At 39.8% G+C, this 24818-nt stretch overlaps 1 protein-coding gene and 1 long non-coding RNA gene across 2 annotated transcripts in view; one reads left to right on the forward strand and one right to left on the reverse strand.

Annotated features, from left to right (window-relative positions):
- Positions 1–2555, reverse strand: part of SUSD5 (sushi domain containing 5) — a 44310-nt gene extending 41755 nt beyond the window's left edge. The window contains exon 1 of the mRNA XM_026843953.1: positions 2312–2555. Coding sequence (XP_026699754.1) covers positions 2312–2405 — 94 coding nt within the window. The 5' untranslated portion in view covers positions 2406–2555. The remainder of the gene's footprint in view (positions 1–2311) is intronic.
- A 159-nt stretch (positions 2556–2714) lies between these two features.
- Positions 2715–18796, forward strand: LOC113477557. Its single transcript, XR_003397923.1, has 4 exons — positions 2715–2879; positions 8895–9089; positions 14627–14778; positions 16178–18796. It is a non-coding gene; the product is annotated as an uncharacterized LOC113477557 (long non-coding RNA).
- Positions 18797–24818: the final 6022 nt, after the last annotated feature.

Consider the following 24818-nt stretch of genomic DNA (forward strand, 5'->3'; position numbering starts at 1 on the left):
AATGCGTGCCATGGTAGATACTAGTCAAAAGAGATCAATCCAGCTTCGAGGCTTTACGCCTTCACCAGACCTCAATGGTCTGGTTTTATGGCTGTTCTCTGTCATTATTTGTGTGCGAGATAATAAAGCAAAAGTCTGCCTTAGGGAAATATATTGTAACCGGTTTCAGAGGTTTGCCTGTAACAGGGGCCAGTCTGAATTTCACAGGATTTTTACAAGGTGAGTTCAAAATCCATTCAGTTGTTTGCAAAACAGTCAGTTACTTTCAGTTAAAAGTAACTAATACACATAACAAATACATACATATGTGTCACCCAGACACATATGGTCTCTTGGCACTTAAGTGACATTTGCATGTATTGAGAGAGTAGCACAATTGTACTTCACCTACAATTTAAACAAAAGAGAAGGTGGTTTCCTGTCTGGATCAGACCAGAACCTGTTATAAAACAAAGCATTAATCCTGTTTCATACTCTCAGATGTTCTTAAGAAGAAGCCTACATGTAGCGGTAAATTTTAAAGTTCACATTGTGTTTCCTTCTGTATCAGTGTATAATAAGCCAGATGGTTTATAGGACAGCATTACAGTTGTCTGCTTGAATATTAATATTAGGAGAACACACTGAAGAGCATGTTAATAGAGGACTTGCACATCTTTCACAATGATACTTAGAAGTTAAAAAAAAAAATTTGAAACTACGGCATTATAATAATGCTCTACAGCTGTAATGTACTTCAGATATTTTACCCTTTAATTCTTATAATTGCCATACCATGTGTGAAGTAAATTTGACAAATTGTTGAATGGCAATTAAAATTTGTCACAAACTCTGCCTTAAAATGATCTCCAACATTTTTTTTCCCTTTCTCTGTTTAGGAAACAAGAAGATGTCATTAATTCTATAGAAATTACACAAATTGGAAGGTGCTCTTGAAAATGTAAGGGAATTCTTCAGATGAAGCATTCTTAGCAAAGGAAATTGATTATTCCTGTCCTGTTATCTTTTCTTAAGTTCTGTGGAGAACCCTCTTTCATGGGTATGCATTTTTTTTTCCTCATTTCAGAGGCATTTTGCTAGGGAAGGAGTATTTCCAAAAATCAGAATCGCAGTTTTGCCTACTGCAACACAGTGCAGTTGCCTGACACATTTCTCTTCCTTTATTCTTAATGAAAAGTAATTTTCTTCACATTTACAAGACAGGCTTCTGTTGTATAAATGGTATTTCACACAAAGTGGTAGAAACATGCAGGCAAGATTATTTTTCTCCTTTTCCTTTGCCAAACTCTGTCATCAAGCTAAAATAAATTTAGATTAAAGAGGAAAAATACTCTGAGAACAAAAAGAAGATGTTTTTATTGCCCTACGATGTTTAAGATCTGTTCTCTGGAATAATGCAGCAAACATAAGTGGTAAATGATTAGTGTATCGAAATAAAAAAAAATCCTGAGATCAGGCATAAATCTATTGCAGCTGTGAGAGTGAAAAAATGTGGCCATTCAGCATTGCTCTCCCAGGAAAAGACACAGTTGTTTCAAAAATAAATCATGTTTTTGCTAAGGCAAGTTGTTCATCATTACTACAGGCTTAATCATTAAAAAGGGCAATAGGCTACTGGAAACTTTCAAGTGATGCAGCTATTCAGGATTATCTTCAGCAAGTAAAAAAGTCCCATTTCAGAGTAACTGATAGCTGGTGCTTCAGCCAAATTCATGTCCTGATCATGTCCCTCAGCAATGAAGTGCAGACGAAACTCACATGCAGAAAGGTGAGCAGTCATCCTCTGCATGTGTGGTACTGAACAGAAAAGGTTATAAAAGCCTTTGACTTCTTGTCTGCCCTTCCTCAAGTACCTGCCCGTATAAATTGACGTTGGGGGACATCTGAAGTGAGCAGACGGGGAAGTTCTTTGGAGAAAAGATACTTTTAATTATAAGGAGCACACTCCTGAAATATAGCTGAGTCTTCTTATTTGTGTTCTGACTTTGTTTTATTATTCTTATTTCCTCTGGAAAAGTTCACTATTCTGTCGTTTTGTTATAATAAAATAATCTTAGCCTTCTGGGATCTTATTTCCTTTCTCTGCTTAACCCCAGGATATTTGTAGAGTCTCAAAAACCTCTGAATCAGACGTTTCCTAACCCAAACTGGGGCGTGTATTTAAGTTTCTTATTGAAAAAAAAAAAAAAAAAAAAAAAAAGTTGGTTTTTTTTTGTTGGGTCTTTTTTTTTTTTTCTTTGCAATAACACATTTCAACATACAGCTCTCATTCCAGCCATAGCAACTCAGCCAAACTGAATTGGGGACTCACCATCAGCCTGAACAGAGATGATCTGAAGGATGAAGAAGACAGATCCCACGCCCTGGAGAAAGGTGAGAGAAAATCTCTGAGAGCCTGAAGCCATTGCCCTGCTTGCAAAGCCTTCAGCAGCAGGAGGTTGGCTGCCGAGGCTTTTTCTCCCTCCTCCTCTGCACTTTCACAGCGGGGTCTGTGGTGATGATTTCAAGGAGCACTTTCCCTCGGCAGGATCCTGCGTCTTGGGTTTACACTGAAGGCGGGAGGGGTGGAAAAAGAAAGAGGGAGGGAGAGAGGAATCCTTGGCTTGGCTAGTGTGAAGGGGAGGGGAAGGTGGGGGGGGAGATGTCCAGCCAGCTGGGGTTGGGGAGAGGCTTTATCCAGCCCAGTCTGCAGGGCAGTGCACGCAGAGAGCCGGTGTGAAAAGTTACATTACCCTGTCGGTAAATACCTAATGGATCACCGTGGAAGAAACGTAAAAGCCAGGAGGGAGAGAAAAGGGTGGGGGAAAGGACAAGCGATGAGCAGAAGAAACCCCTGGCTGACAGGAGAAGGACAGCTAGATAGCTGGCGCTGGTACATGGTGAGTTTGTGGGCTTAGCTGTGCTTCTCCGGTGGGATGGATTCAGACATGGGGAGTGTTTTCTCTCTGCAACATGAAATCAGCCAGAGGCACACTGCTGATGGTGGCAGGTCAGGGGCTGCTGCAGCAAGAGTGATGGGTTTCAGGTAAGGGCTGAGGAAATGCGGCAAAGGGCACGGGACCCTGGCAGAGAAGCTTCCCTGAAGGTTGGGGTTGGGATGAGTTAATCCTGCTATTTCAGATCCCAGCGTCGGAATGGGCATGAAGAACTGAAGGTCGAAGTGGGAGTCTGTCAGCTGGTCTCTGTCAGCACTTCTGGCCCAGATGAATGGTGCTGGTCAGGTTTGAACGTTCTGAAAGCAGCTGATGAAAGGAGTTTCCAGCTCCCAATAGCATTTACAGCACTGACATCTGTCCCTTATTCTCATTCGTCCTATATTTGTCTCAACACAACTCAAAAGAAACTCCCACAATAAGAGGAAACATATTGGTGGTGATGCCAGGATTTATTTCGCTAAATATATAAATGGAATAGTTTTGTGTTGCTGTTGGAACTGAGCAGGGCTCAGAAATGTTGTTTTCATATTCCCATCCTATTTTGCTTTTATTTCAGCTTCTTAAAATTTTTTCCCTTAGAAATTCAAAGCTGGGCAAAAAGCGCTCAGTCTGCTAAAAACTCTGAGCCACCAGGAACAGAAGTAAGGACCTGACCCTCCTCACTGCCAGAGGCCCTGGTGCCCTACATGGCAAGGTGCTGGTAGGCAGCTGCAGGCATCTTCTGCTAACGACGAACCTGCCCAATGGTGGTTTCAGTCTGACGGAAATGACTCAAGATGAGGAACTTCTGTAGATGATATTCAAGGAAGCAATTCCACCACAATACTGGAAGCTTTAAAAATACCCTCATTTGATGAATCCAGGTAAATAATGCTCTGAACCTGTTGACTTTTCAAGAATCATAGCCTTCTTCCCCTTCTTTATACTCATGCATGGCATGTGAATGTACATGCTAAATGCTTTCAGACAGCTTTGCACTTTCAGTTTCTCCAAAGAATAGGGGTAGCAGCAGGTTTCATCGCATTGCCTCGCCAGCCTAACTTGTAAGGAACACCTCCAGACCTAGAAGGATGGGCAGTCTCTTGCTCACTCCATCCTTAACATGGGATGGTTGATGTAATGTAACTGAGTAACTACATTTCATTTTGATGAAAACTGTGTGTTCTGGAGAACAAAAATTAACATACAACATGACAGAAAAGGGAACAGTAAATTGTAGCATTCTTTGAATTTATTTGCGTTTCTTTCACTAGTGACATAACTAATGGCACAAAATGCAGTTTTAACCCTCTATGCCAATAGTTCCACCCCCATTTTAAAAATCAGTGGACATAAAAAGATGAGACATGCTTTTAGTGAGATACCAAAGAGATTCCATGAAATTGAGTAAGTAATTACAGCAAGACAGAGACTTGACATGATCACAGCAATAGCTCCAGGTTTCCTTGACACTTGTCATAAGGCTAATGACTTTGTTGGCTCTTTGCTGTCCTCAAGAGTTTGACCAAAGCAGTTGGAGGAAAGGACAGTATCTTCCGGATTTCCATCTAAAATTCCAAAGGTCTGTTGGATTAGTTTTTCTATAATTGGATCATTTCCTTGTGTTGATACATGTAAAGGCATGTTGCCACTCTGGCTCCTGTCTTGGAAAATCTCAGCTTGTATTCTTGAGTAGCACATCTTACTGATTTTAAAGAATTGCAGCAGACCACAGGATGTGTTCCTTTCTGAAGGCATGAACAATTCATAGAATGACTTGGCTTCTTGTCATCCTATCTCGACTGTAAAGTCTGTAAGTGTGGAAAGGTAAGGACACTCACCAGTTATTAATTCCTGGAAGGTAAGTACCTCACTGCCAAACAGTTGTCCTTCCAATCTAATATTTCTATCATCAAAAATCCCCGTTTCTAGTGTATTTTGGAAGATTTACATAAAGCTAAGCAGATTAGGTTTTCTACTGAAATGATGTATGCATTGGTTTGTATTGAAATCAACATTAACCAGGCAAAAATCCTGCCTTTAGATTTTGGGCTTCTTGGAACCAAAAACTCAGAATGAGATCTGGAAGTTAAAATGGTTAGAAACAGATATAACCTTTTGCTCAGAACCTCTGGCATTCATAGCACTACAGTAACACATTTGTCAAACTATTCAGTGTGTGATGTACAATGTATTATGACACATTACAAAAGATTAATTGTACGTGCGGCTTTACACAACTCATAGATCATGCCCTCCTTGGGAGTAGTGAATGTGCCAACGGTGATATTTTATAAAATAGCGCTTCACTATATGCAAACTTTTACACAGGGAGTAAGACATGTGAAGGCACTGGGCCAAAAGTACATACGTACACATATGAATGTACACACACAAACCACTCATGTGCTGTGAAGCACAGAAAAATGGTTCGGGCATCTAGTACCTGAAGAGCATCTATATACATTTACATCTGGAATATGTCATTCAAGTTAGAGTGGATTTTTAATACTAAATAAAACACCTAAAAGAAATACAAGTGGACAAAGACACATTTGAAAACAGGAACCATGTGTATTCACAACAGAGATTATTGTGTTTGACCTCTTCATATCTACCACTAGGAGTATTTACTTTTTGTCATTAAAAATTTATATGCTATAAACTTTATAGATGTAAAAGCTCCAATTCTGCAAATTCTAACACATGATCTTAAGCTTTTGCAAGATAAAGACCTAGGATCCTGAGGCCTTGAGCAAACAGACACTCTCAGAAGCAGTTTCTATCTCAAGCCAAGCTGAGCAGATGTTGGCAGACTTGTTAAAGTGCTGCAGCTGGCAAAAAATCTGGCCTTTGAAGAACACTAGAAAGTCATAGGAAAGGTCACTTTTCATATCAGAATAAAGCACAATAGAAATAAAGCTTCTGTTCAGAAGAAGATACCTCTCTTCTCTGTCACTAAAGTATGAGATTCTGTTTAACTTGTTTCTCCACATAATGAAATAGCTTCAGATGTTGATGGTTTGCATGATTTAGCTTAAATTACTGAATTTAAATGGAATATAGGCTTTAGGTTTACTTATTCTAAATTTATTTTTTTTTTAATAGAAAAGATCTACATTAATATGTGAGCAAGGTGGTAGCTAAATTGCTCTAACCAGCATGATTACCAGAATTTATCATACAGTCTGGAACTTCTGAAGTACTGTCTCTTGACAAAGTTGAGAGGAGATAAATACAGAAATAACTAAGTCATACAGCTCGCTATGTGTCCTACACTCAGCTGCAGAGCCTGCATAAAAAGATGGCACTTCTGGATAACTCCGTAACCATTTGTGGTGATCTATGCCCAGGTATGAGTTATCACACCCAGCCTTTCAGATACCAGCTGATATATATAAATGTCATGAAACACTTGATTTGCTACAGGCCAGACATGTTGGCAATGGCTGCTCCGAGTGACAGTGGTGAGAACTGTGGAAACCAAGAGGATTTGGGTTCTGCAGCTTCCTAACACATCAACTTGTAACGCTGCACAACCTCTTCAGACTCTCTCTCTCTTTACATATATATGGAGATAATCAACTTTATGCACCATTCTGATATACTCTTAGTAAATCAACCTAAGTTTCTTTAAAGATCATTATTATGGGGGATGTCTATGACTCGAGCTGCTGCTAGAAACAGGACATAAGGAATTATGGCTCAGCTCGCCAAGCACCATGTAAAGGGATCTGAAATACCTACCAGACGATATAGCATTTACATACAAGCACTGCAGTGACCGACATCTCCTAAAGGATATGGAGTCTGTGAGACTGAAAGGCAGGCAGGAAACCTTGGTAGTACTGTACACCTATTGTATTCACGGATAGTACACCTACTGTATACTGGGATCCAAACTTATTCTGCAGCTGTATCCAAGCTTCTAACCCCCAAAAGCCAACTGGAAAAGGGAAAGAAAAAAGAGGGAGAGAAAGATTTCTTTGTTTATAAAATGTGAATTATTAAGCAACAGTAACAGAGACAAACATTTTTCGGTGTCTGGCAGACTGCAACAGTCTACTAGCTGCAGGGAACTTTTTATTTTATTTATACAGAGTGTTTGCACCTAATTAAATGAAAAAGTAGAAATGTGCAGAACTACCTGAATGTAATTCAGGGAGCTGACAAAAAAAAAAAAAATTAGAAAAGGGAAAAGGCATATGCCCTGCTTTGTGGGTGGCATGTTGAACACAGGGACCTGTGTAATGGTGCTACTGACCCTGAGAAAGAGTGTGATTCTTACACTTACATCATGTTATGTGGGGTCAGGCGTTGTCATGTGACAGGCCACGACCTTCATATAAATCATTGCCATGTAAACTGTAAAACTCACACTTCATTTCTTGAAGACTGAGCAGTCTCAAGAAAGGAATGAAGATATGCGGCTATAAAATGGCAGCCATAATATTAGTGATATACAAAATTAACTCCATTATTTTCCTGATGAACAGAGGTAAACCAAACATCTGGCTCGGTTTGGTTGGTGTTATTTGGCTGGGGGGTGTGTGATAATTTTCACTTTTTTTTTTTTTTTTAAATCTTGAAGCAGTTTAACGGGTGAAAACTATGCAGCAGTGTAGAAAAGTACTCAAGTTTAGCCAAAAGGTTTCTTTTTATTCTCTGTGAGCATCTGTAGAAGTCTGGGTAGAGACAGAATTTAATACCTTGCATGGATTTCCCTCTTCAGCCTACAGATGAACCACTCCCATTTCACTGTTTCACCCTCCTTTTGTCACACCCTCTAACCTTCACAGCCATGGTTTTCAGTTAGATTAGAAAGAGCAATTAAATTAAATTCAAGGCTACTTGCATCTACCTAGTTGATAGCTGCTGACTGCCTCACACTGGGGACATGCGGCATGAGCAAGCACAGGATATGACTCATCTTCTCATGGTCTCTGGGCAACAACCAGGGAAAAAACAGTCCCTTTCTAGGGGTCTCACTGATGCTGAGAGTCTCCTCTGAAGCAGGGTGCCCACAACACCACCCACTGTGCTGCAGGCATTGCTCTGAGATATGCTTCACCTGGACATACAGGGTCAATGCGATCCAACAAGCAACAGCTGAACTTCAGCATATATCATAGATCTCCACAGCTTCACTCCCACCCTGAGCCCCTCCAGCCATCTGGGAGCCCCATTGCATGAAGACCCAGGAATACCACAGGGCCAGAGTACCTGTGCCAGAAAGAGCCCAGCCCCAGGAAATGTATAAGGTGCCACCTCTCTGGCACGTGGCACTTTGCATGGAGTTGTCTTCCTGCAGCAGAATTGTGCTCCAGCATCTCAGATTTGGCTTTCAAAGGGACATGGCTAGTCCTCCTGTTTGCAAACAGACCCTTGCAAATACAGGAGAAGGAGGCCTGAAGAAAGCTGGAAACTGCATCTCTCAGAGCTGCAAATGCTCCCAACCAGGGCTATGGGGAATATGCAAGGCCATGGCTGTAGTGTTTGTCATGCTTCCAGCATAGTAATTAATTTACCATTTATTTTACCAGTCACCTAATATTTCGTCTTTTGTGTCTCAGCCTCCTTCTCCAGCTAGTTCTTAAAAGTTTGTTTAACTGCATTATAACGTATGTTCCCTGGACCTTAAGGCACCCTTAATTTCTCATTAGCTGTTAGCTCTGCCCTCTAGTGCTGCATGCGACACAGGAACTGGATGTTGTGTTATAGACGGGTCACTTTGCCAGAAAGCCCAGCTGGTGTTTAAAAGCTAACTAGTCAGATGCTAAATGGTCAAAAATCTCCATATTCACTAAACTGCCTTGACTTTTTTTATGCCTCCTGAAAGCAGGTTTTTCATTTAAACAGCAGACCTCTGAAATACAGCCCACCTAAATCCCAGAATTTTACAATATCAACCCAGTTCAACTGAAATTTATTTATTGCATGCTTATGAGGCTCAACCTGTGGCTCTTATCCACTCTACAGGTTCTCAGATGCTGGGGATATGTCCAAGTGCTTCTTTCAGCGAAGCTCAACTGAAAAAGTTCTTCACCTCTGTGCCTGGAGTTGGAGCTCAAGGTGGAGTGCATGGCTGAGGCAAAGAGAGTGTGGGGCTCTGCTGAAGAAAAACTTATCCATGGCAGGCTGTCACAGTGACCAGACAAGTTATAGTCATGAAATGTAAGTTTGTTTCAGCCTGGACACTTTGCAAATCATATGCAAGAACTTCTGATAGTGCTTTGCACTTCAACAGTAGTATTTTTAAGTAGTTTTATGCAAACTCTATAGTGCTGTGTTTTCCTAATTCCACTTGAGGAAAATGACATGGCTCAAACACACTGAAGAAGTTAGGATAACGTTGTCATGTCTCCTACCTCAGCAGAAATGAGTACAGGGAGATGAAGGCATGGCTGTTGATAACAGTCTTTGAAATGCCTTCTTTCCTTTCACAAGCCAAGCATGCAATTACTAAAATCACTTCAACTTTTTGGTAAGACAATAGAGAATATGAGAAAGGATACTGCTGAAGAAGCTTTGAGTCCTTCTTGTCATGAACACTCATTCATATTTGGGAAGCAAATACCCTTTCACACTCCCCATCTTCCCTTTCTCCATTTAGCACACTTAGTTTTCACAGTCTTTTTCACACCTTTCCATGATCTCCTCAAGATATGCAGGTACTTGAGGAGAGTGGAACCAAGCATCTGGGAGTGCAAAGCTGCTGAATGACATGTGTAGGGTTTTATTCAAAGATCAAACATTGGAGGAATTAGCATGACAGAGAGTAGATTGGAAAAGCTCATAATGCAGATGCAGATGATACCAAGCTATGGTGGGAGTCTGGGGCACTGAAGCATGGAAAGAAGGAGGATAGAAAGAAAAAGATCAAGCTCTTCAGCTCTTAGGCTGGGGAAGCCTGATTTCTGTTTTCTCAATGACCCACCTACATCCCTTCCCACAGTGTGGCTTTCCATCTATTCAGAAAATGTATCAGGTTCCTCTCAATCTCTTCTCCTGCATCTTTTCTCCATCTTTCTCCAGGTCTTCAGCTTCTGAGTCTCATGCTGACGCTTCACAATTGCAGGGGAGAGAGGGTGGGGGTGGGGAGAGGGAGGCTGAAGAAGCAGAGCTGGATTTGCTGGTCAACACAGGGTCCAGAAAAGTACAGTTGATTCAAAGCCATTGTCATGGTCCTGTGCAAGGTAATGGTTAGCAGGGATTCAGAGGTATGAGCAGGGGGCACTTGGGTTGGCTGTATGATGATACTGAGAATGTTGTTTCAAAGAAGATCAAATATCTAAGTAACTACATCAGCAGACTTACCTGCCATCAATTTTACAATGGCGAGGTTATACTTTGGGAACACCAACTTGCGTCTTCTCCCTTTCAGTGCAACACCTCAGTTTGTGTCAGGGAAAGTGGATACACAATATTCAGACCATATCACACTACACGCCAAATCACCCATCCACAACAGCTAAAGTTCACTACACTTCCATCCTTGCAGTAAGCCCAGTCGTCAGGAGCTGACTAACACTTAAACAGCTATTAAAGTACACCCTACGCGCTATAATGACAACTGGGGCTGGGCAACAATGTAATTTGTGCACCAAAATCAGTAAACGGTCTCAACAGTCTATGAGTTAATGTCAGCCCTTGAACTGGTCAGCTCTTGCACATGGGTTTGAGTTGAATAATATGAGAAATTGCAACTGGTAACTTGCCACAAGTGCAAGGCTACTAACACTGCAACCATCAATTTTTATTACCCGCTACAAAAATGGTAGTGGATTATTAGTAGGTTATTAAATAATGAAAACATATATGTTGTTCCGGTAAATTTAAACTGACATCAAAACATACACTCTTAGCAGTAGAAGTAGCCAGGATATGTTTGACATGAAAATATTCATTTAAAAAAGAAGTATTCTCCCTCATTTGGTGAAAGAAAAATCAACACTGTCTGTCCTGAAAGAATTGATCATTTTAGCTCTGTAAGTAGAAGGAAATTTGTAATAACTCTGGATTCCTAGGCCAGTCCAGGGTTGAATATTGCTATTGAGGATATGACTAATTTATTTTCTTATATATATATGTAAATCATATATTTCATTTGCAAATGAAATTGAACCCTGCCCTAAAGTTTGGAACATCTGCAATTTGTAATTGTACAAAGAAGCTGGGAGAACTGAATCAAAACAGAAGCTTTTTGTGCGTACGTGCGTGCGTGCATGCACACACATGTGTGTGTGTGGGTGTGCTCGTGTGGGTGTCTGAGAAGGAAGGAGGGATGGAGGGAGGGAGAGAGAGAAAAAAGGAGAAATATTTTCCTTGCTTCTTTATTTCTGCAACTCAGGACCTGGCAATAGGTGATTTCCAGACATGGATTTAATATTACAGACCTCATCATATGCTGATACCTCCAAAATTAGATTTGTGGCTAAGGCTTCCCACTTGGAGAACTTTTGATATTTTTTCTGTGTGCCTCATGAGCATGTGATAAGTTTCAATAAATCTATGAAAAAGACACTGTAAAGCATGAAATGAAGCTAGATTTAAAGCTCAGTATTTGCCAAAAAAAAGGTTATGGAATAGAAAGATTAATTAGAAAGGTATCTGATAAAATATTTGAACAAATAAACCACTATTTAATTATACAATAAATATAATTTAATTTCTGTAGCTGAAGCATTGCTGACCAAGTTACTTTACTAAAAGCCAATTTTAAATCAGCAAGGAATTATTGACCAATATATAGTGCCTAAAATAAGACCTGCTAATTCTGGCTTGGCCTATGGTCATAGCTTATTTATCAATCCATCTTTTCTCTTTATCTCACTGACCTTTCTTGGACTCTTTCAGTCTATTTGTTGTGCCAAATACTTACTATTCAGACAAGCAGTCTTAGAGGAGGAGAGAGGAGTGCATGGGAGCTCTGCACATAAATGCAAATGCAAATATTCTGTGCCTCTGAATGCAATAGAGAGAAGTTTATTTTTTTAGTGTTTCAACCTTCTTTACCCATCAAGAGTTGTTCCACAAGTTCAGTCTTATCTTCCCATTCAAGTCACTGTATCAGTGATTCTATGGTTATCCTTAGTCTTCTCTGGTTTTGTATTCAGTCCTCAGTGAAAACACTTTATCTAGGTAGATCATAAAATTAACCTTCTTTTAATTTGGGCTTTGCATTTGAAATCTGGAGGGAAAATATCCTGACATTTACCCTAGATGAAATATGACTCACCAGCTACAACAAAGGTAAATCCAGCCTCCTGAACTATATAACTTATTAATTGCTCTTCATTCCATAGAGGCACAGGATACATGGAGTGGCTAAACAGGGACTAAACATAACACACTTATTTCAGAAGCTGTAAGAAAGAGTAGATAGATACAAAGAGAGCATGTTATAGCCAGAAATCTTGCAAATTCAATGACAGAATTAAAAGGAGATGGGAGTACATTAAGTGGGACATGTCAGATTTTGGGGACAGTGAGAGAAACATAAAAAATTATAATAAAAGAGAGAGCAGTGAAAGACAACTCTACATCAAATAAAAGGGGTAGGAATGCTACAGGAGACACACTAGCAAAAATATACAGAGGGGTAAAGGGGGAAGAAGTTCTAAAAATTAGAAAAACCTTCTACTTTGAAGAAATAGCCAGACTTCAGTATGCTTTGCTGAATTATTCCTTCAAGCCTTCTGAAAGTCAGGCATCACAAATACTCAGGCTATGGAAAAGCAGACTGTGACAGCCCTCAGCAGCATTACATACCTGCTAAAGAAAACAAATTTTGCAGATTTAATTTCAGACCTAAGAACTTTATGTCCTTCCAACCCCACAGTCTTAAAGTTCTCTGAATTTCAAGTTAACTTTGCCCTCCGAAAGACACATATATATGCAGAACAACGTGAGTGTGCAGCATTTAAAAGCTCGAAAACACCTGGTCTTCAAAAGTCCACACACTGCTGCCCATTTGCTTTGGCAAGGCTAATCCTTGGTTCAATATTGGCACAGCTTCAAATAATTAATGACAGATACATAGCTATTTATAGCCCTGATAGCTTCCAGAGTCCCGAAGCAGCTGCCACAGTTAAAGGATAGGTATATGCAGAATGATATTTCCATTTTGTTTGCTTTGCTTTGCTTTCTCCTCCTAAATCTTCCCCATTGTGAATATTGCTATGCTCCTGCTTCGTCTCTGTTTGCACCCTTGCTTTCCTTTCTCTGCTTTCTATTTCAGCTATTAAGTTGCTACCCCTCCTTCCCTAACAATCTGCTCTTGTGTTTTTATTCATATTAACTTGTTCACTTCCTTCTTTCTCTGTCATTCTACCCTGGACTACAACAAACAAAACAAAATATATGAGGGGAACAAGATAAAGGACTGCAAATCTCGTAAGTTTATTGCACATCCCATGCTATTTGGTACACGAAGCCTTAGCACAGGGCTGGGACTTGACTTGAGAAATAGTAATTTTCATTTGGAAAAGAGAAAGCAGCTTTCTAGCACACGTGGTTTCTGAGAAAACATTATCTGAGCGTACCCTGAAGGCTAAGAAACCAAAGGCAAATAAAAGGAACCTCAAATTGATTATTTTTAAGCCAGAAGGCAAATAAAAAGGAACTCCAAATTGAATATTTTTAAGCCACCCTCATCACGTATGATTTTGGAACACTTAGCGCTGGCAACACTGCAACACAGATCAAGCGTAGGATTTGCCAAAAATCAGTCTGAGCTTCCTCCATACGTTTGCTTCCTCTTCTACTCTTACCTATTAGTGCAGGATTTTTAAAGACCGACTGTTGAAATCTATCGCCTGCAAAGTAGCAAAACAGCAGCGTACACCCTGAAAGCTGATGAAAAGAAGAAGCAGCAACTGAAACAGGGAATGGAGGAATTTCATGACTGCTGTGCTCCCTCCTTTCTCAGTTCCCAAACGAGGATGGGCCCTGAGTCTGGCTCCGAAACCAATGCACTCTTGTGCCTCGTTTCTGGGGCTGGTCCACTAGGCCACATGTCCTCTTGCGACCACAGATAGTAAATAATGACAAAAATGAGTGGTAGTGTGGCAATGCAGGCAAAGGTGTGCATTACTTGTCCTCAGGTTTGCAGTGGTGAGAACATGCCAAGCTATAGCATCATCTTCCTCCTAAGTCTGGGGCGTATTTGGTTTCCTTCAGTTTGTTTTGTGTTGCTTTAATTAGTCTTAACGATGTCTCAGTAACTGCTCAGCTTAAACAAGAAGCTTCTCCAAACTTTACCAGATCTCTGTGATGGATGAAAAAGTGTTTAACTGTCATCACCTCTGCATTTTCTGTTTTCTTTTGTTAGGAGAGGGAACAGCAGCATCAAAAAGCTACAGAAGTGTGATGGTGTTCCCTTTTCTCAGTTGTTTCCCCCTATCTGTGTAGCTAAGTGTCTGGCACCCTGGTAGGTATCACAGTATTTCTGGTTTGATTAACACAAGTCATACTGGAAATACTACATGTCATGCTCCTCTCTGTGCAACTACTGCCTTATTTTTCAATCATTTTCAGGCATGAATCCATCCATTCCACTCTAAGCTGATCTAAAGCTTGGAAATCAGAAATTGTGGAATCCACAAAGGAAATAGCATACAAAGAAGAAAAAAAGCTATTTACAATTTTAGTGACTGGGGTTTTTCCAAGAAATTCTGATTTTGCGTGTTCCTCTGCCCACGGTGTTTCAGTTTCTGCAGTGGATAGTTTGATGGATCTGAACTGGAATGACGTTCAGCACAGAAGAGGCAGAAACAAGTGCAGAAATCTTGGCAGCACTGCTGTTGGCTGTTTGCTGGTGGCGAGGATATGGAGACTAATCGACAGTGGAGTTCAGGACACGGTGAGTTAGGGCTTAATTGCTGAGAGTGAGCCATGGAAGGGATTCAGCAATTCCTGTCCAAACTGAACCTAAGACAAGAGTTTTATGGGTGTATCGCAGAGATGTGTGCCCACTATGAGTATATGTATGCCGTGAGGAAGCTGAATGTTTCTGAAGTCTCAGCAATGCTGGGAGAATGTAGATTTGCGTTCATCTTTCCAGGAGTGCATCAAGCTCTTACAGCATGTTAACATTACCCTGTTCCTTCTCTATGTGCGGGCACACCTCTCTCTTTCCTGAACCATCTTGCCATTTTGAAGCTTTCGTGTTACTGAGTAGGTAGGGATAAAACAGAGTCTAAACGTATCCTGGCTCTTTTGTGAGCTGCAGAGGAAGATAAGGTGCTTAAAACCAGCAGTAATATCCAAGGCTGAATGGTGCATTTAGGAGCTTGGCAGAAACTGGCTTTTGAAGCAGCATCTTTCTGAAAGTCAAAAGGTCTCAGAGATACAGCCAAACTGTTAGAAAAATTCCTGACTGTAATGCTCATTTGTCCAGTTCATAAATCTGCCTCTCTATTCTTCAAAGTGCCAAAAGCTATCTAGCCAGACATCCAGCTTTTATAAGACAGTCTAACAAGCTGTCTGGCTCAATTAGTTGAACTCTGATGGTGCTCCAGATTTGCAGTCAGCAGACCACTTTGTAAGGAAAATATCTATTCGCAGACCCTGTTCTCTTCCGGTACCGGTAGCTTAATCTACCATGTTATACTTCTAAAACATTTTTTTTTCAATGAACCACAAGAAAAAGCTCTGCAGTCCATCCACACACCACAGTTTAAGATCCTTGATTCCTCAGCCTTTTTTCCTTGGCCTTCTTCACTGTAAATGGTGGAAGTGATACTTTCTATGGTCTGGTTGTGCATAACACGATGTGAAAAAAAAAAAAAACAAACCAAAAAAAAAAGCTGCATACTTGGTAATGATTGAGAAATTCTGAGTACAGAAGTACTCTTTGGGATTTCTTCAGCCTGAGCTCACTCTGTTCTTGGATAATCCCATAACAGGCTGTTCTATATGATCACAGATGTAAATGACCCCACAGAACCTGGGCTCTATTACCAAGTTACACTGTATATGGTTATATCTAATCGCTGTTTCCATTGTAACTTCTAGGAAAAAGCTGATATGGCTCAGTTAAACAGAAGCAGTCCTTATAAAAGCACAGTTAGGGCTTTCAATCGATCAAGAGTAAAACAACCACTAGAATTACGGATTTGTTGTGATGCCTCTTCCTAAAAAATGACAATGTTTAAGAAAGTAATCTTTTTTACCCCTATTAGCCCAATTAACCTAATTCTTCAAGTTTTACCCTTGGAAGTCTGCATACATAACAAGAGATTATCTTTCTCTCCTGGCAGACAAGGAGCAGAGACGTTTTCACCTTCCTGTGTTTCTACTGTTCACCACTAATGGTTTCAGTAACATTTCCACCAGCACTCCCAAGAACCCAGCTGCTTTGGTGATCCCTTACTAGTGATGTAGGCATCAGTAACGCAGCCAAGCAGTCAAGATTTTAAGAAACAAAATCCAACCAGAAACCTGGAAAACTGGAGACTCAAAGTTAATTGTTCCCCATCATTTCATGCACCATTTTCTTTTTTTTTTTTTTTTACACTGGCCATGCAAAGTTTATTCAAATATGTTCTATTCTTTGACGGAAAATTGACAGTGATGAAATTCTCAGTCATGCCAAACACAAACAAAAAAGGTAAATACATAGTGGGAATACAATGTTATTAAACCTCTTCTGTTTTCAAGATTTACTACACTTCAGCAAGCAAATTCAGCAAAACCATGTAGATTAATTTTTGTCTGTGTTTAGTTTTTGGATTCTGACCAACCTCTAGCAATATAAAATGAATCCAAATAAGATGCTACTGTGTACTAACTACACAGTTAACTTAATTCTGTACAAAATTTCCAGCTAAGTGCTTAAATCATAACACAACAACTTATCATTCTATATGAAGCAAGTATCAGAGAAGAAAAACTATTTTTAAACTAGTTGCACTGATTTCAACACATTTTAGAGCAGGCCTTATTTTCATAAACTTCACAAGTTAATATGCTATTTTTATGAGAGATAATAATCAGGATTATGTGGAAAGATTTTGGCACAGTAACACATACAGTAAAACAATTCTCAAAATACTAGTCATTATTCTCAATTATGTTTCCTATTTGATTGTTAAAAGCCAATCTTGTTGACCCAGCAATATACACTTGGCTTTGCAGCCACTGTTGCTGCTTAGTAATGTCTTGGGAAATCCTATGCCTTTGAAACTCTATGCAAATCATCTAAAAGGAGCCAATGTTAACACTCAGGCTGAATTAGAAAATAGGAAAATACACGAAGTAAGTAGTTTAAGGACAAAGTTGTCTCTAGCTAAAATTAAGCACTGATTCACAGTGACATTATGAAAACACTAAGCTGTACATTAAAATTCCTAAACATTGCTGCTATTCACAACAGGCCAATGCAAACATTCGTTACTTCTGTGTCTGAGAGTGAATTTGTAAGTTAGGAAAATGATGTCAGTATAAAAGAATTCAAAACTAATTTTATCTGATTGGCAAGTGAGTTCAAGTACTGAGATACTAAATAAATATTTGACAGCACCATTCCATAGTATAATTTATTTCACATATGCACTAAATTAAAAGGAAAGCTTTTCTAAACTGCAAGCAATTTCCAGGCAAACCACTAAGCAGGATGATGGTGATGACTGCCATTGTGTCATGGTAGAGCACCTTCTTACCCTTGCAAAGGTCACCAGAGTTTTGAGCAAATAATCAAAATCACAAGGCAGAGAACAGTACAGTAGGTCCACTTTTGTCACACTTGTGACAGGGAATTTAAATTTATACCACTGAGCACTTCTGCTCATGGGGGAAGAGGAAACAATGCTGAATGCCTGACCTTGTATTTGTGTCAGTAGGACTACCACTGTGCATAAGGAGTTCAGAGCTTTGCCTAGCAGTGGGCATTGCTGGGAAAATTCATTCCAGCATGAATGGAGGGGCTGTTGTTAAGATCCTGTTTAAATCTATGATGTGTCCCAGTGAGTGTGTGGAAATGTGTTATTCATGTAACAACCAGGACTCAGAAGCACATGATGGCACAGGGACAGACACAAGAGGTATGGAAGAACTGGTAGACTTGACGCCCAAACAGACCCGAGGCTCAGAAATCCTTTCAAAGAGGAGTCTGAGATACAGTGTGCACCATTTTTTTTGTTGTTTGCTGAAATGGAAGTTGCAGATGCAGTACACTTTTGGGTCCCCACAGTTTTGGAAAGGGCAGGTCTCTTCAGTGGTTCCTACCAAAGCAGAGCTTTTACAAAAAGCTTTGTTACTTAAGACTCAAGCAACGAAGGAAGAATTTCACATCATTACAAGGATATAGAGCTGTATTTTTAATACTGTAATTATGGAGATGGAAAATCAAACTGGCTTAGACCTTGCTGAAATGTTAGGGTCAAAGTTAGAACTGAAATTCCCTCAAATTGGAGACAATTATGCAGAAATTTTATTTAAAGCCCCACAGAGACAATAAATAGCTGAAAAGTTCAGCTGGTTTATATCCCAGAGGACTTATCAAGGGAAAGGTTCATAAATAATTATGAGAAAATATAGGTAATACTTAAGTCAAATACAAGCCTTACCTATATGTAATACCATATGTTTTTAAAGTTCCACAATGTACATGCTACTACAATGTTTTGGATGTTAAGTGCAAAACAAAAAGCACTCATTAATGGTTACACTTACAAAACAATCACAAAAAAAAAAAATCTGTGCTTTTTTCCCCATTACAGAAAAATGAGGAGAGTTGTAGACATCTATTTATCAAATAACCCAAAAGAAGCAAAATGGAAATGAAAACTCTATACGGTGAGACTAAATTCAGAAAGACATTTTTCCTTTTTTTATAGTACATCTTACATTTCCTGCTTCATTCTCTTCCATAACTTAGAGAAGCCCGGAATATCTACTGATTATCCTACTAAGGAAACCTTAACTAATATGCATTATAATACTTCAACTATTCAAAGGAAAATGAATTCACACAGTATTGGAGGTTCTACATTAATCTTCACTTTCAATCTAGCAATTTATACCATATGTGAATATACATGCCCTTGTCTTCTTGACATACTTTCTGTCATGTGCACAGGGTCCTTTTCTTTCTAGAGAGTGCTAATAGAGAAAAATGCATTTGTTGTGAAGCTTCACTAATACAATACAGAGTCTGTATAGCACTTTGGCATTGTTCTGAATGAAAAGCATTACATGTGCGTAAGCTGCGTCATTAAAAAAACAATTTGGGAGATTAGAAACAGTGAAAAAGAGAAATAAAATAGTGGTTCTGAAAGAAAATAATCGTGCTGGGAAATCAACATTCTATCTTCCTAGGCTTTCAGTGCCACATAATTACCAGCGTGAAGTAGCTGTTCACTTTATTTATCATTGCAAAATAAACTCGCTTTTTGTGCATGGACGTTCTGTTGCGCTTTGGAATTAATTACAATTCATGGCTATTGAAACGCCAGCAATAAACCATTTTCTAACAACATGCAGGAAGAGTCAGAAGGTCAACTCACAAGTCAGTACTTATTCAGATATCTACTAGCCTTGTTTCCAAAGTTCAGGTCTCTCAACACCTTCTTTTGCAATTTCTTCTGGTTTAAAACTTTTGGCCTAAATGTCCATGCACAGATGCTACCACACAATCTTATGGGCAAGTACACATGCCCCCAAACTGGGCACAGACTGGATACAACTGTTGGCTTTGTGGATGTTTAAAAAGGTATTTGAATGACAGGTTTAAGTAATTTCATGTATAGTTTTTAGAAAAAGTGCAGACTATCTATATTATTTCAAACTACAGGGAAATTAACCACTGTTAAATTTAATAGTATCTCTGAGAATATGAATGTGCGGTATAAAGCTCTGGCATACTGAATGACTACAGAATTTTTTAATAACACTGCAGTTAAACAGCTACTCTGATGCCAATGTATTATTCCAAATTATGTCAGCCTAATTAAATACATTACAGCGACACCTGATTCTCACCACACTTGGTTTGAGCTGAGGTGACACATGCTGACATCATACTAGGTTAAGTGCCACTCCAGAGCTGACTTATTCTTTGGTTACTGTAACATCGACAGAAAACACCTTATTTTTGTCAGGAAATAATTTGAATAAAGGAAATAAATTTTTGTCACCACAGTAAACCACAGTCACTGGTTTCAATGTGATATTACTGAAAAATACATTTTTAGTAGTGGAAAAATTTTAACACAGGATCTAAAGGCAATTGCACCGCTCTTCCTTCTCTGATCTTTAATTACATTGACTTTCTTCCAGCTTTTCCCACCTTATCCCCTCCTGTCGTGACCCTAGTGCAGTGCTGCATTGTCCATCAAACTGTAATAGTTTCTCTTCTGGCCTTTTTCTGAGCATAGGCTTCAATTTCCTGCTGATCTACACAGTGCCTGGAGAATTGGTTTGTTTTGAAATGAGGTTGGTTTACCACCCTGTATTGTAAATGCCACTCTAAACAGTGCAAACACATATGTTGGTTTGGCTTATCCGTGTCTTTCAAATCCCCAATGTTATGCTCCAGTAAATTTTACCACAGAATCTTTGCAACAGGCACATTCCACCCACCAAAAGCCTAATCCTCTACAAATATGCTCACGCAAACATCTTGTTTCTCAGTATCACTTTCTAGTTCATTTCCGTAGCACAGAGTGGTCATTCTGGCTGTCAAGTGTCATTTTCATCTGAAAGGGCAAAAAGACAAGCAAAGAAAAACAAATAATTGTACAAAAATGAAGACGGATAAAACGACTGGAAGTGATAATCATTCATCAGTGATTTCAGATTCCACAACGTGCAACAAGGGTGTGAAATTGAGATTCTCAGACAACTTCTCAGCTCAGGAAGAACCAATGATGGGACCAAAGTGACTGCTGAGGGAAATTGTTAGGACAGCCACTGCCTCACACCTGTCTCACTGAAAAAGAAGCCTGCCTCTCTTCATTCACTACAAGGGAAACACAGGCATCTTGTTTATAGACCTAACGCATACGATGCATGTACTTCTGCTGCATCCATTACACAAAGGCTGCAGCTCATCTTGCAATAACCGCAGCCCTAGACTATCTCACCCTTTCTGAGAAGAAACCCCCTTTGTTCCATCCATCTGCAGTACAAGGTGGAACCTTCAGACTCTGTGACCGTGTCAATAGAAGAGGTAATGGTGAGTGGAACAGGTAAAGCCAGAACAAAGTGGCATCCCCTTGGCTGGGGCACAGCTCTGTGGAAAAGACTCTGACGGTCCTGGGGGTCGGCAAGCCAAGCATCAGCCAGCAGCAAAGAACATCAGCCCTGGCAGCAAAGGTGGCCAACTGCATCCTGAGCTATATTAACAGAACACAGCCAGTAGTTGCAGAGAAGTTATCATCTCCCTCTGCTCAATGCTCATTAGTCCACATCTGGAACACTGCATACAGTTTTGGATCCCCAGTACAAAATAAATTGGAGTGAGCTCAGTGAAGGGCCACCAAGATGGTTAGGGAGGGCTGGAGAGCCTGTCCTGTGGGGAGAGGCTGAGGGAGCACAGCTTGTTCAGCCTGGAGAAGGGAAGACTTTGGGGGGACCTAATAGAAGCCTGCCAGCACCCATTGGGAGGCAGCTGAGAAGATGGAGCCAGGATCTTCACACCGTGGGGCACGATGGGAGGACAAGGGACAACAAACAGGAGATGAAAGAAGAAAGATTTTTACTGGATATTAGGAAAACCTTTTTCTCGATTAGGATAATCAGGCAGTGGAACAGGTTGCCCAGAAAGATTGTGCCACCTCCATCCTTGGAGATTTTCAAGATCAAACTGGCCAAAGCCCTGAGCCACCTACGCTGAGCAGCAAGTCAGACAGGATGACCACCTGAGGTCCCCTCCAAACTGAATTATTGTAATTCTAAATCATTATGTGTACCATCCAGAAAAACAGCTGCTGGAAAAGGCAGATTTAGTTACCTCTTAAATGTTGGTTTCACCCTGTCTGAAATTCTGCACCCAGATGAATAGCGTGTTGCAGTCTGAAAGATTTTAAGCCTAGTCTAAAATCATGGCTATCTTCCCAATTCATAAGCTGTATAGAGCTGATGCTTGAGAAATGTTGAGACTTACAGTGTTTCCATTTGAGTTTTTTCTTCCAGCATCCTACGTCCACACCTCAAACCCATTCTGCTGCAGTCGTCAGTGAATGCCGGGAACACAGCAGGAGGATGACCATGGATAACTCCAGTGCAACCATGTAAAATCACAGAGAAAGCATCAGGAAGAGATAATGCTGCAGAGTGTTATAAAAGGTGTATTTGTGAGCAAAATGGTTTAATTGGTATGTAAAAAGCTTTCTCTACCTTCCTCATATAAGATTAGCTTGTTTGCTGTCACTTCAGGATTGATACTTTTCCTCAGAACAGAACAGAAGAATATACTACATAAAGTCACAGTATACATCATTGGTAGTAAAGGCATTAATCTCACACTTTAAACAACAATAACTCCTTCTGCTTGAAACTTGCTTCACCCAGCTGTCAGCACTACTCTGTATAACATTTATTATTCATCCATCCTCACTCTTCTTCAGATTCTGACTTTTCTCCCCCTAGTTTCAGAGATCCTAAGCCTGCTTATTTTCTGACTGGTTTCTGCCTTCAGTGTTAGCCAGACGGTGTCTCACAGGAAGAGGAAACATGTAAGGCCAGTCACCCTGCTGCAGAAAACATACACAATGGATGCAAAAAATACAAAGGCTTGGTAATACTCCTATAGGTGAACAACACAGGAGCTAAGTCATGCTCCAGCAAGTGACCTTAAATAATACATTAATCGGTGTAAGAAAGGAGACACTGCACTTGAATTGACTAGCTGTAAGAATGTGCGACCTGGCACCAAACATTCACGTCCATGGATGCCACTCACAAATATGCTTCCCCGACTGGCAAGTGATGTTCAAGATCTTCAAGGAACAACCTGGAGGACTTCTGTTTGATTTCTCCAAGCCATGGGACCTTCATCACTGCAATCATCACTGTAATGTCAGATGGGACCAACAGCAGCTATTCAAGAGGGAAGGGCCTCTCCGCACACAAGGTACATGTTTCTATACCACTTAGCACTGAATGCAAAATGCTCATGGACTTCTGAGAAAATCTTAAACCAGATCTTGATCCACTGATGTCAGTGTCATTTTTCCAATGGACTTAATGAAATTGGGGCCTTGCCCCTGAACTAATTAGTTGTCCCATTCTGTATCTTTTAAAGGCTTGCTCTGTTTGAGGTACACTGCATGTGTATTTGTTGTAATTCTATAAACTATTTATTCCTGCGAAGAGTCTATCCTCCAGATAATTAAAACAGCATAATACAGGTACCAAAGAAGTATGTATCGCAATGGAATTTTTCTTTCTCTATGAAAGCAGATAGCATTTCACTGACAATTTCTAGAAATCCCTTGGGATTCCTTGACTGTTTCTATTTTTCTGTATAAAGTATAATTAAAAGAAAATAATAAGTGAAATTCACAGTATGAATTCTTGAACTAATTTCATTGATGTCAGTAGAATTACAGTGGAAATTAATTTAGTTCTGTGACTGTCAAGGAAATAAGCTGTTAAAATCAAGTTATGGATTTTTTGGGCGCACCTTTATTTTTCTGGTAATGAAAGGACACAAAAATATGTTCTGTGTGGATCCATATACTGTCTTAATAACATATCTGGTCTGAAATAAGTATGATTTGCCCTTCATAATTTATTATTCTTCTCACTAATATGCTTATTACAACAGTTAGTTGAAGGGCTGCCATTAGGATTTTGTCACCAAATGGAAAGATATTTTTAGATCTCATGTATTCAATGTTTAAAATATATTTCCTACATAAAAATGCAGAGATTATGGAAATTCTTTAGAAATAGGGTCTTGGCCTTGTTTTTGTATGTCTTTCTATGTTATTGCACACTTTTTTGGATATGTTATGGTATTTCCAATCAGCCATTAGTAATAGGTTTAGCAGTTGCTTCAACCTCCCTCGAAATTCTTGTTCTCATTTTTATTCCATAGAAGGCAATTTAGGGATCCATCTGCAAACACTTGCTATCCAAAGCAGTGCGTGCTACCATTAGCAGTCCTTGTGAAATCAAAGCAGCAAGTACTCTACCTGGTAATGGGAATCTGGAGGATTGGAGCTTAGGCTGCAAATGTTCATTTCATTTTCAGAGGACATTCAGGCAATGTTTCTCTCTACAAGTGTATACCATGGTCTGTAACTCCTGCTTTCTATTTCCAACACCGCTTCTGACCAGCTGTATGTACTTGAACGTAGGCCATACTGTCTCCATGCTTCAGTTTACCTGGACTTAGAATAGAAACAAAAACTGCCCTGTGGCATTTGGGAACACTGTGCTTCATAGGTAATCTGAGAACTAATTGTGCCACTGACAGAAGTACACTGAGGTCTTCAGTGGCAATGCGGCCTTCTGAAGTCCATGAAAAGCAAAATTTTCAGAAAGATCTTACCCTGCTCTTTATTTCTATGTGGGCATCACACCTGTAACTCCCTGATAAGATCCTGATAACGTTAATACTTCACTTTGTCCATATAACTGTGTTTACATCTTGAGGCACTTAACTTCAGGCCCTCTAGGCAGTCAGTAGGGAGCAGGTAGATTCTTAATTTCTCATGGGTCATTATAAAGGGAATCTGTTCTTCTAGTTTAAGCAGCTAATTTAGATGCCTAAAACTCAGCTGCGTCCAAAACTGCATTGAAGCAACTGAATACAAACAAAACAAAAGCCTCAGGCATCTAGTTCAAAGTGGTAATTTGGGAAGGATTTCTCACTGAAAGGAGCAATGACTCTAAAGGAACCAGAAGACTGTATAAAATAGGTATCTATGATATATCTTTGTCTAAGTTCTC

The sequence above is a fragment of the Athene cunicularia genome (genome assembly GCF_003259725.1).
Source record: "Athene cunicularia isolate RWA chromosome 2 unlocalized genomic scaffold, athCun1 chr2_part2, whole genome shotgun sequence".
Taxonomy (NCBI): domain Eukaryota; kingdom Metazoa; phylum Chordata; class Aves; order Strigiformes; family Strigidae; genus Athene; species Athene cunicularia.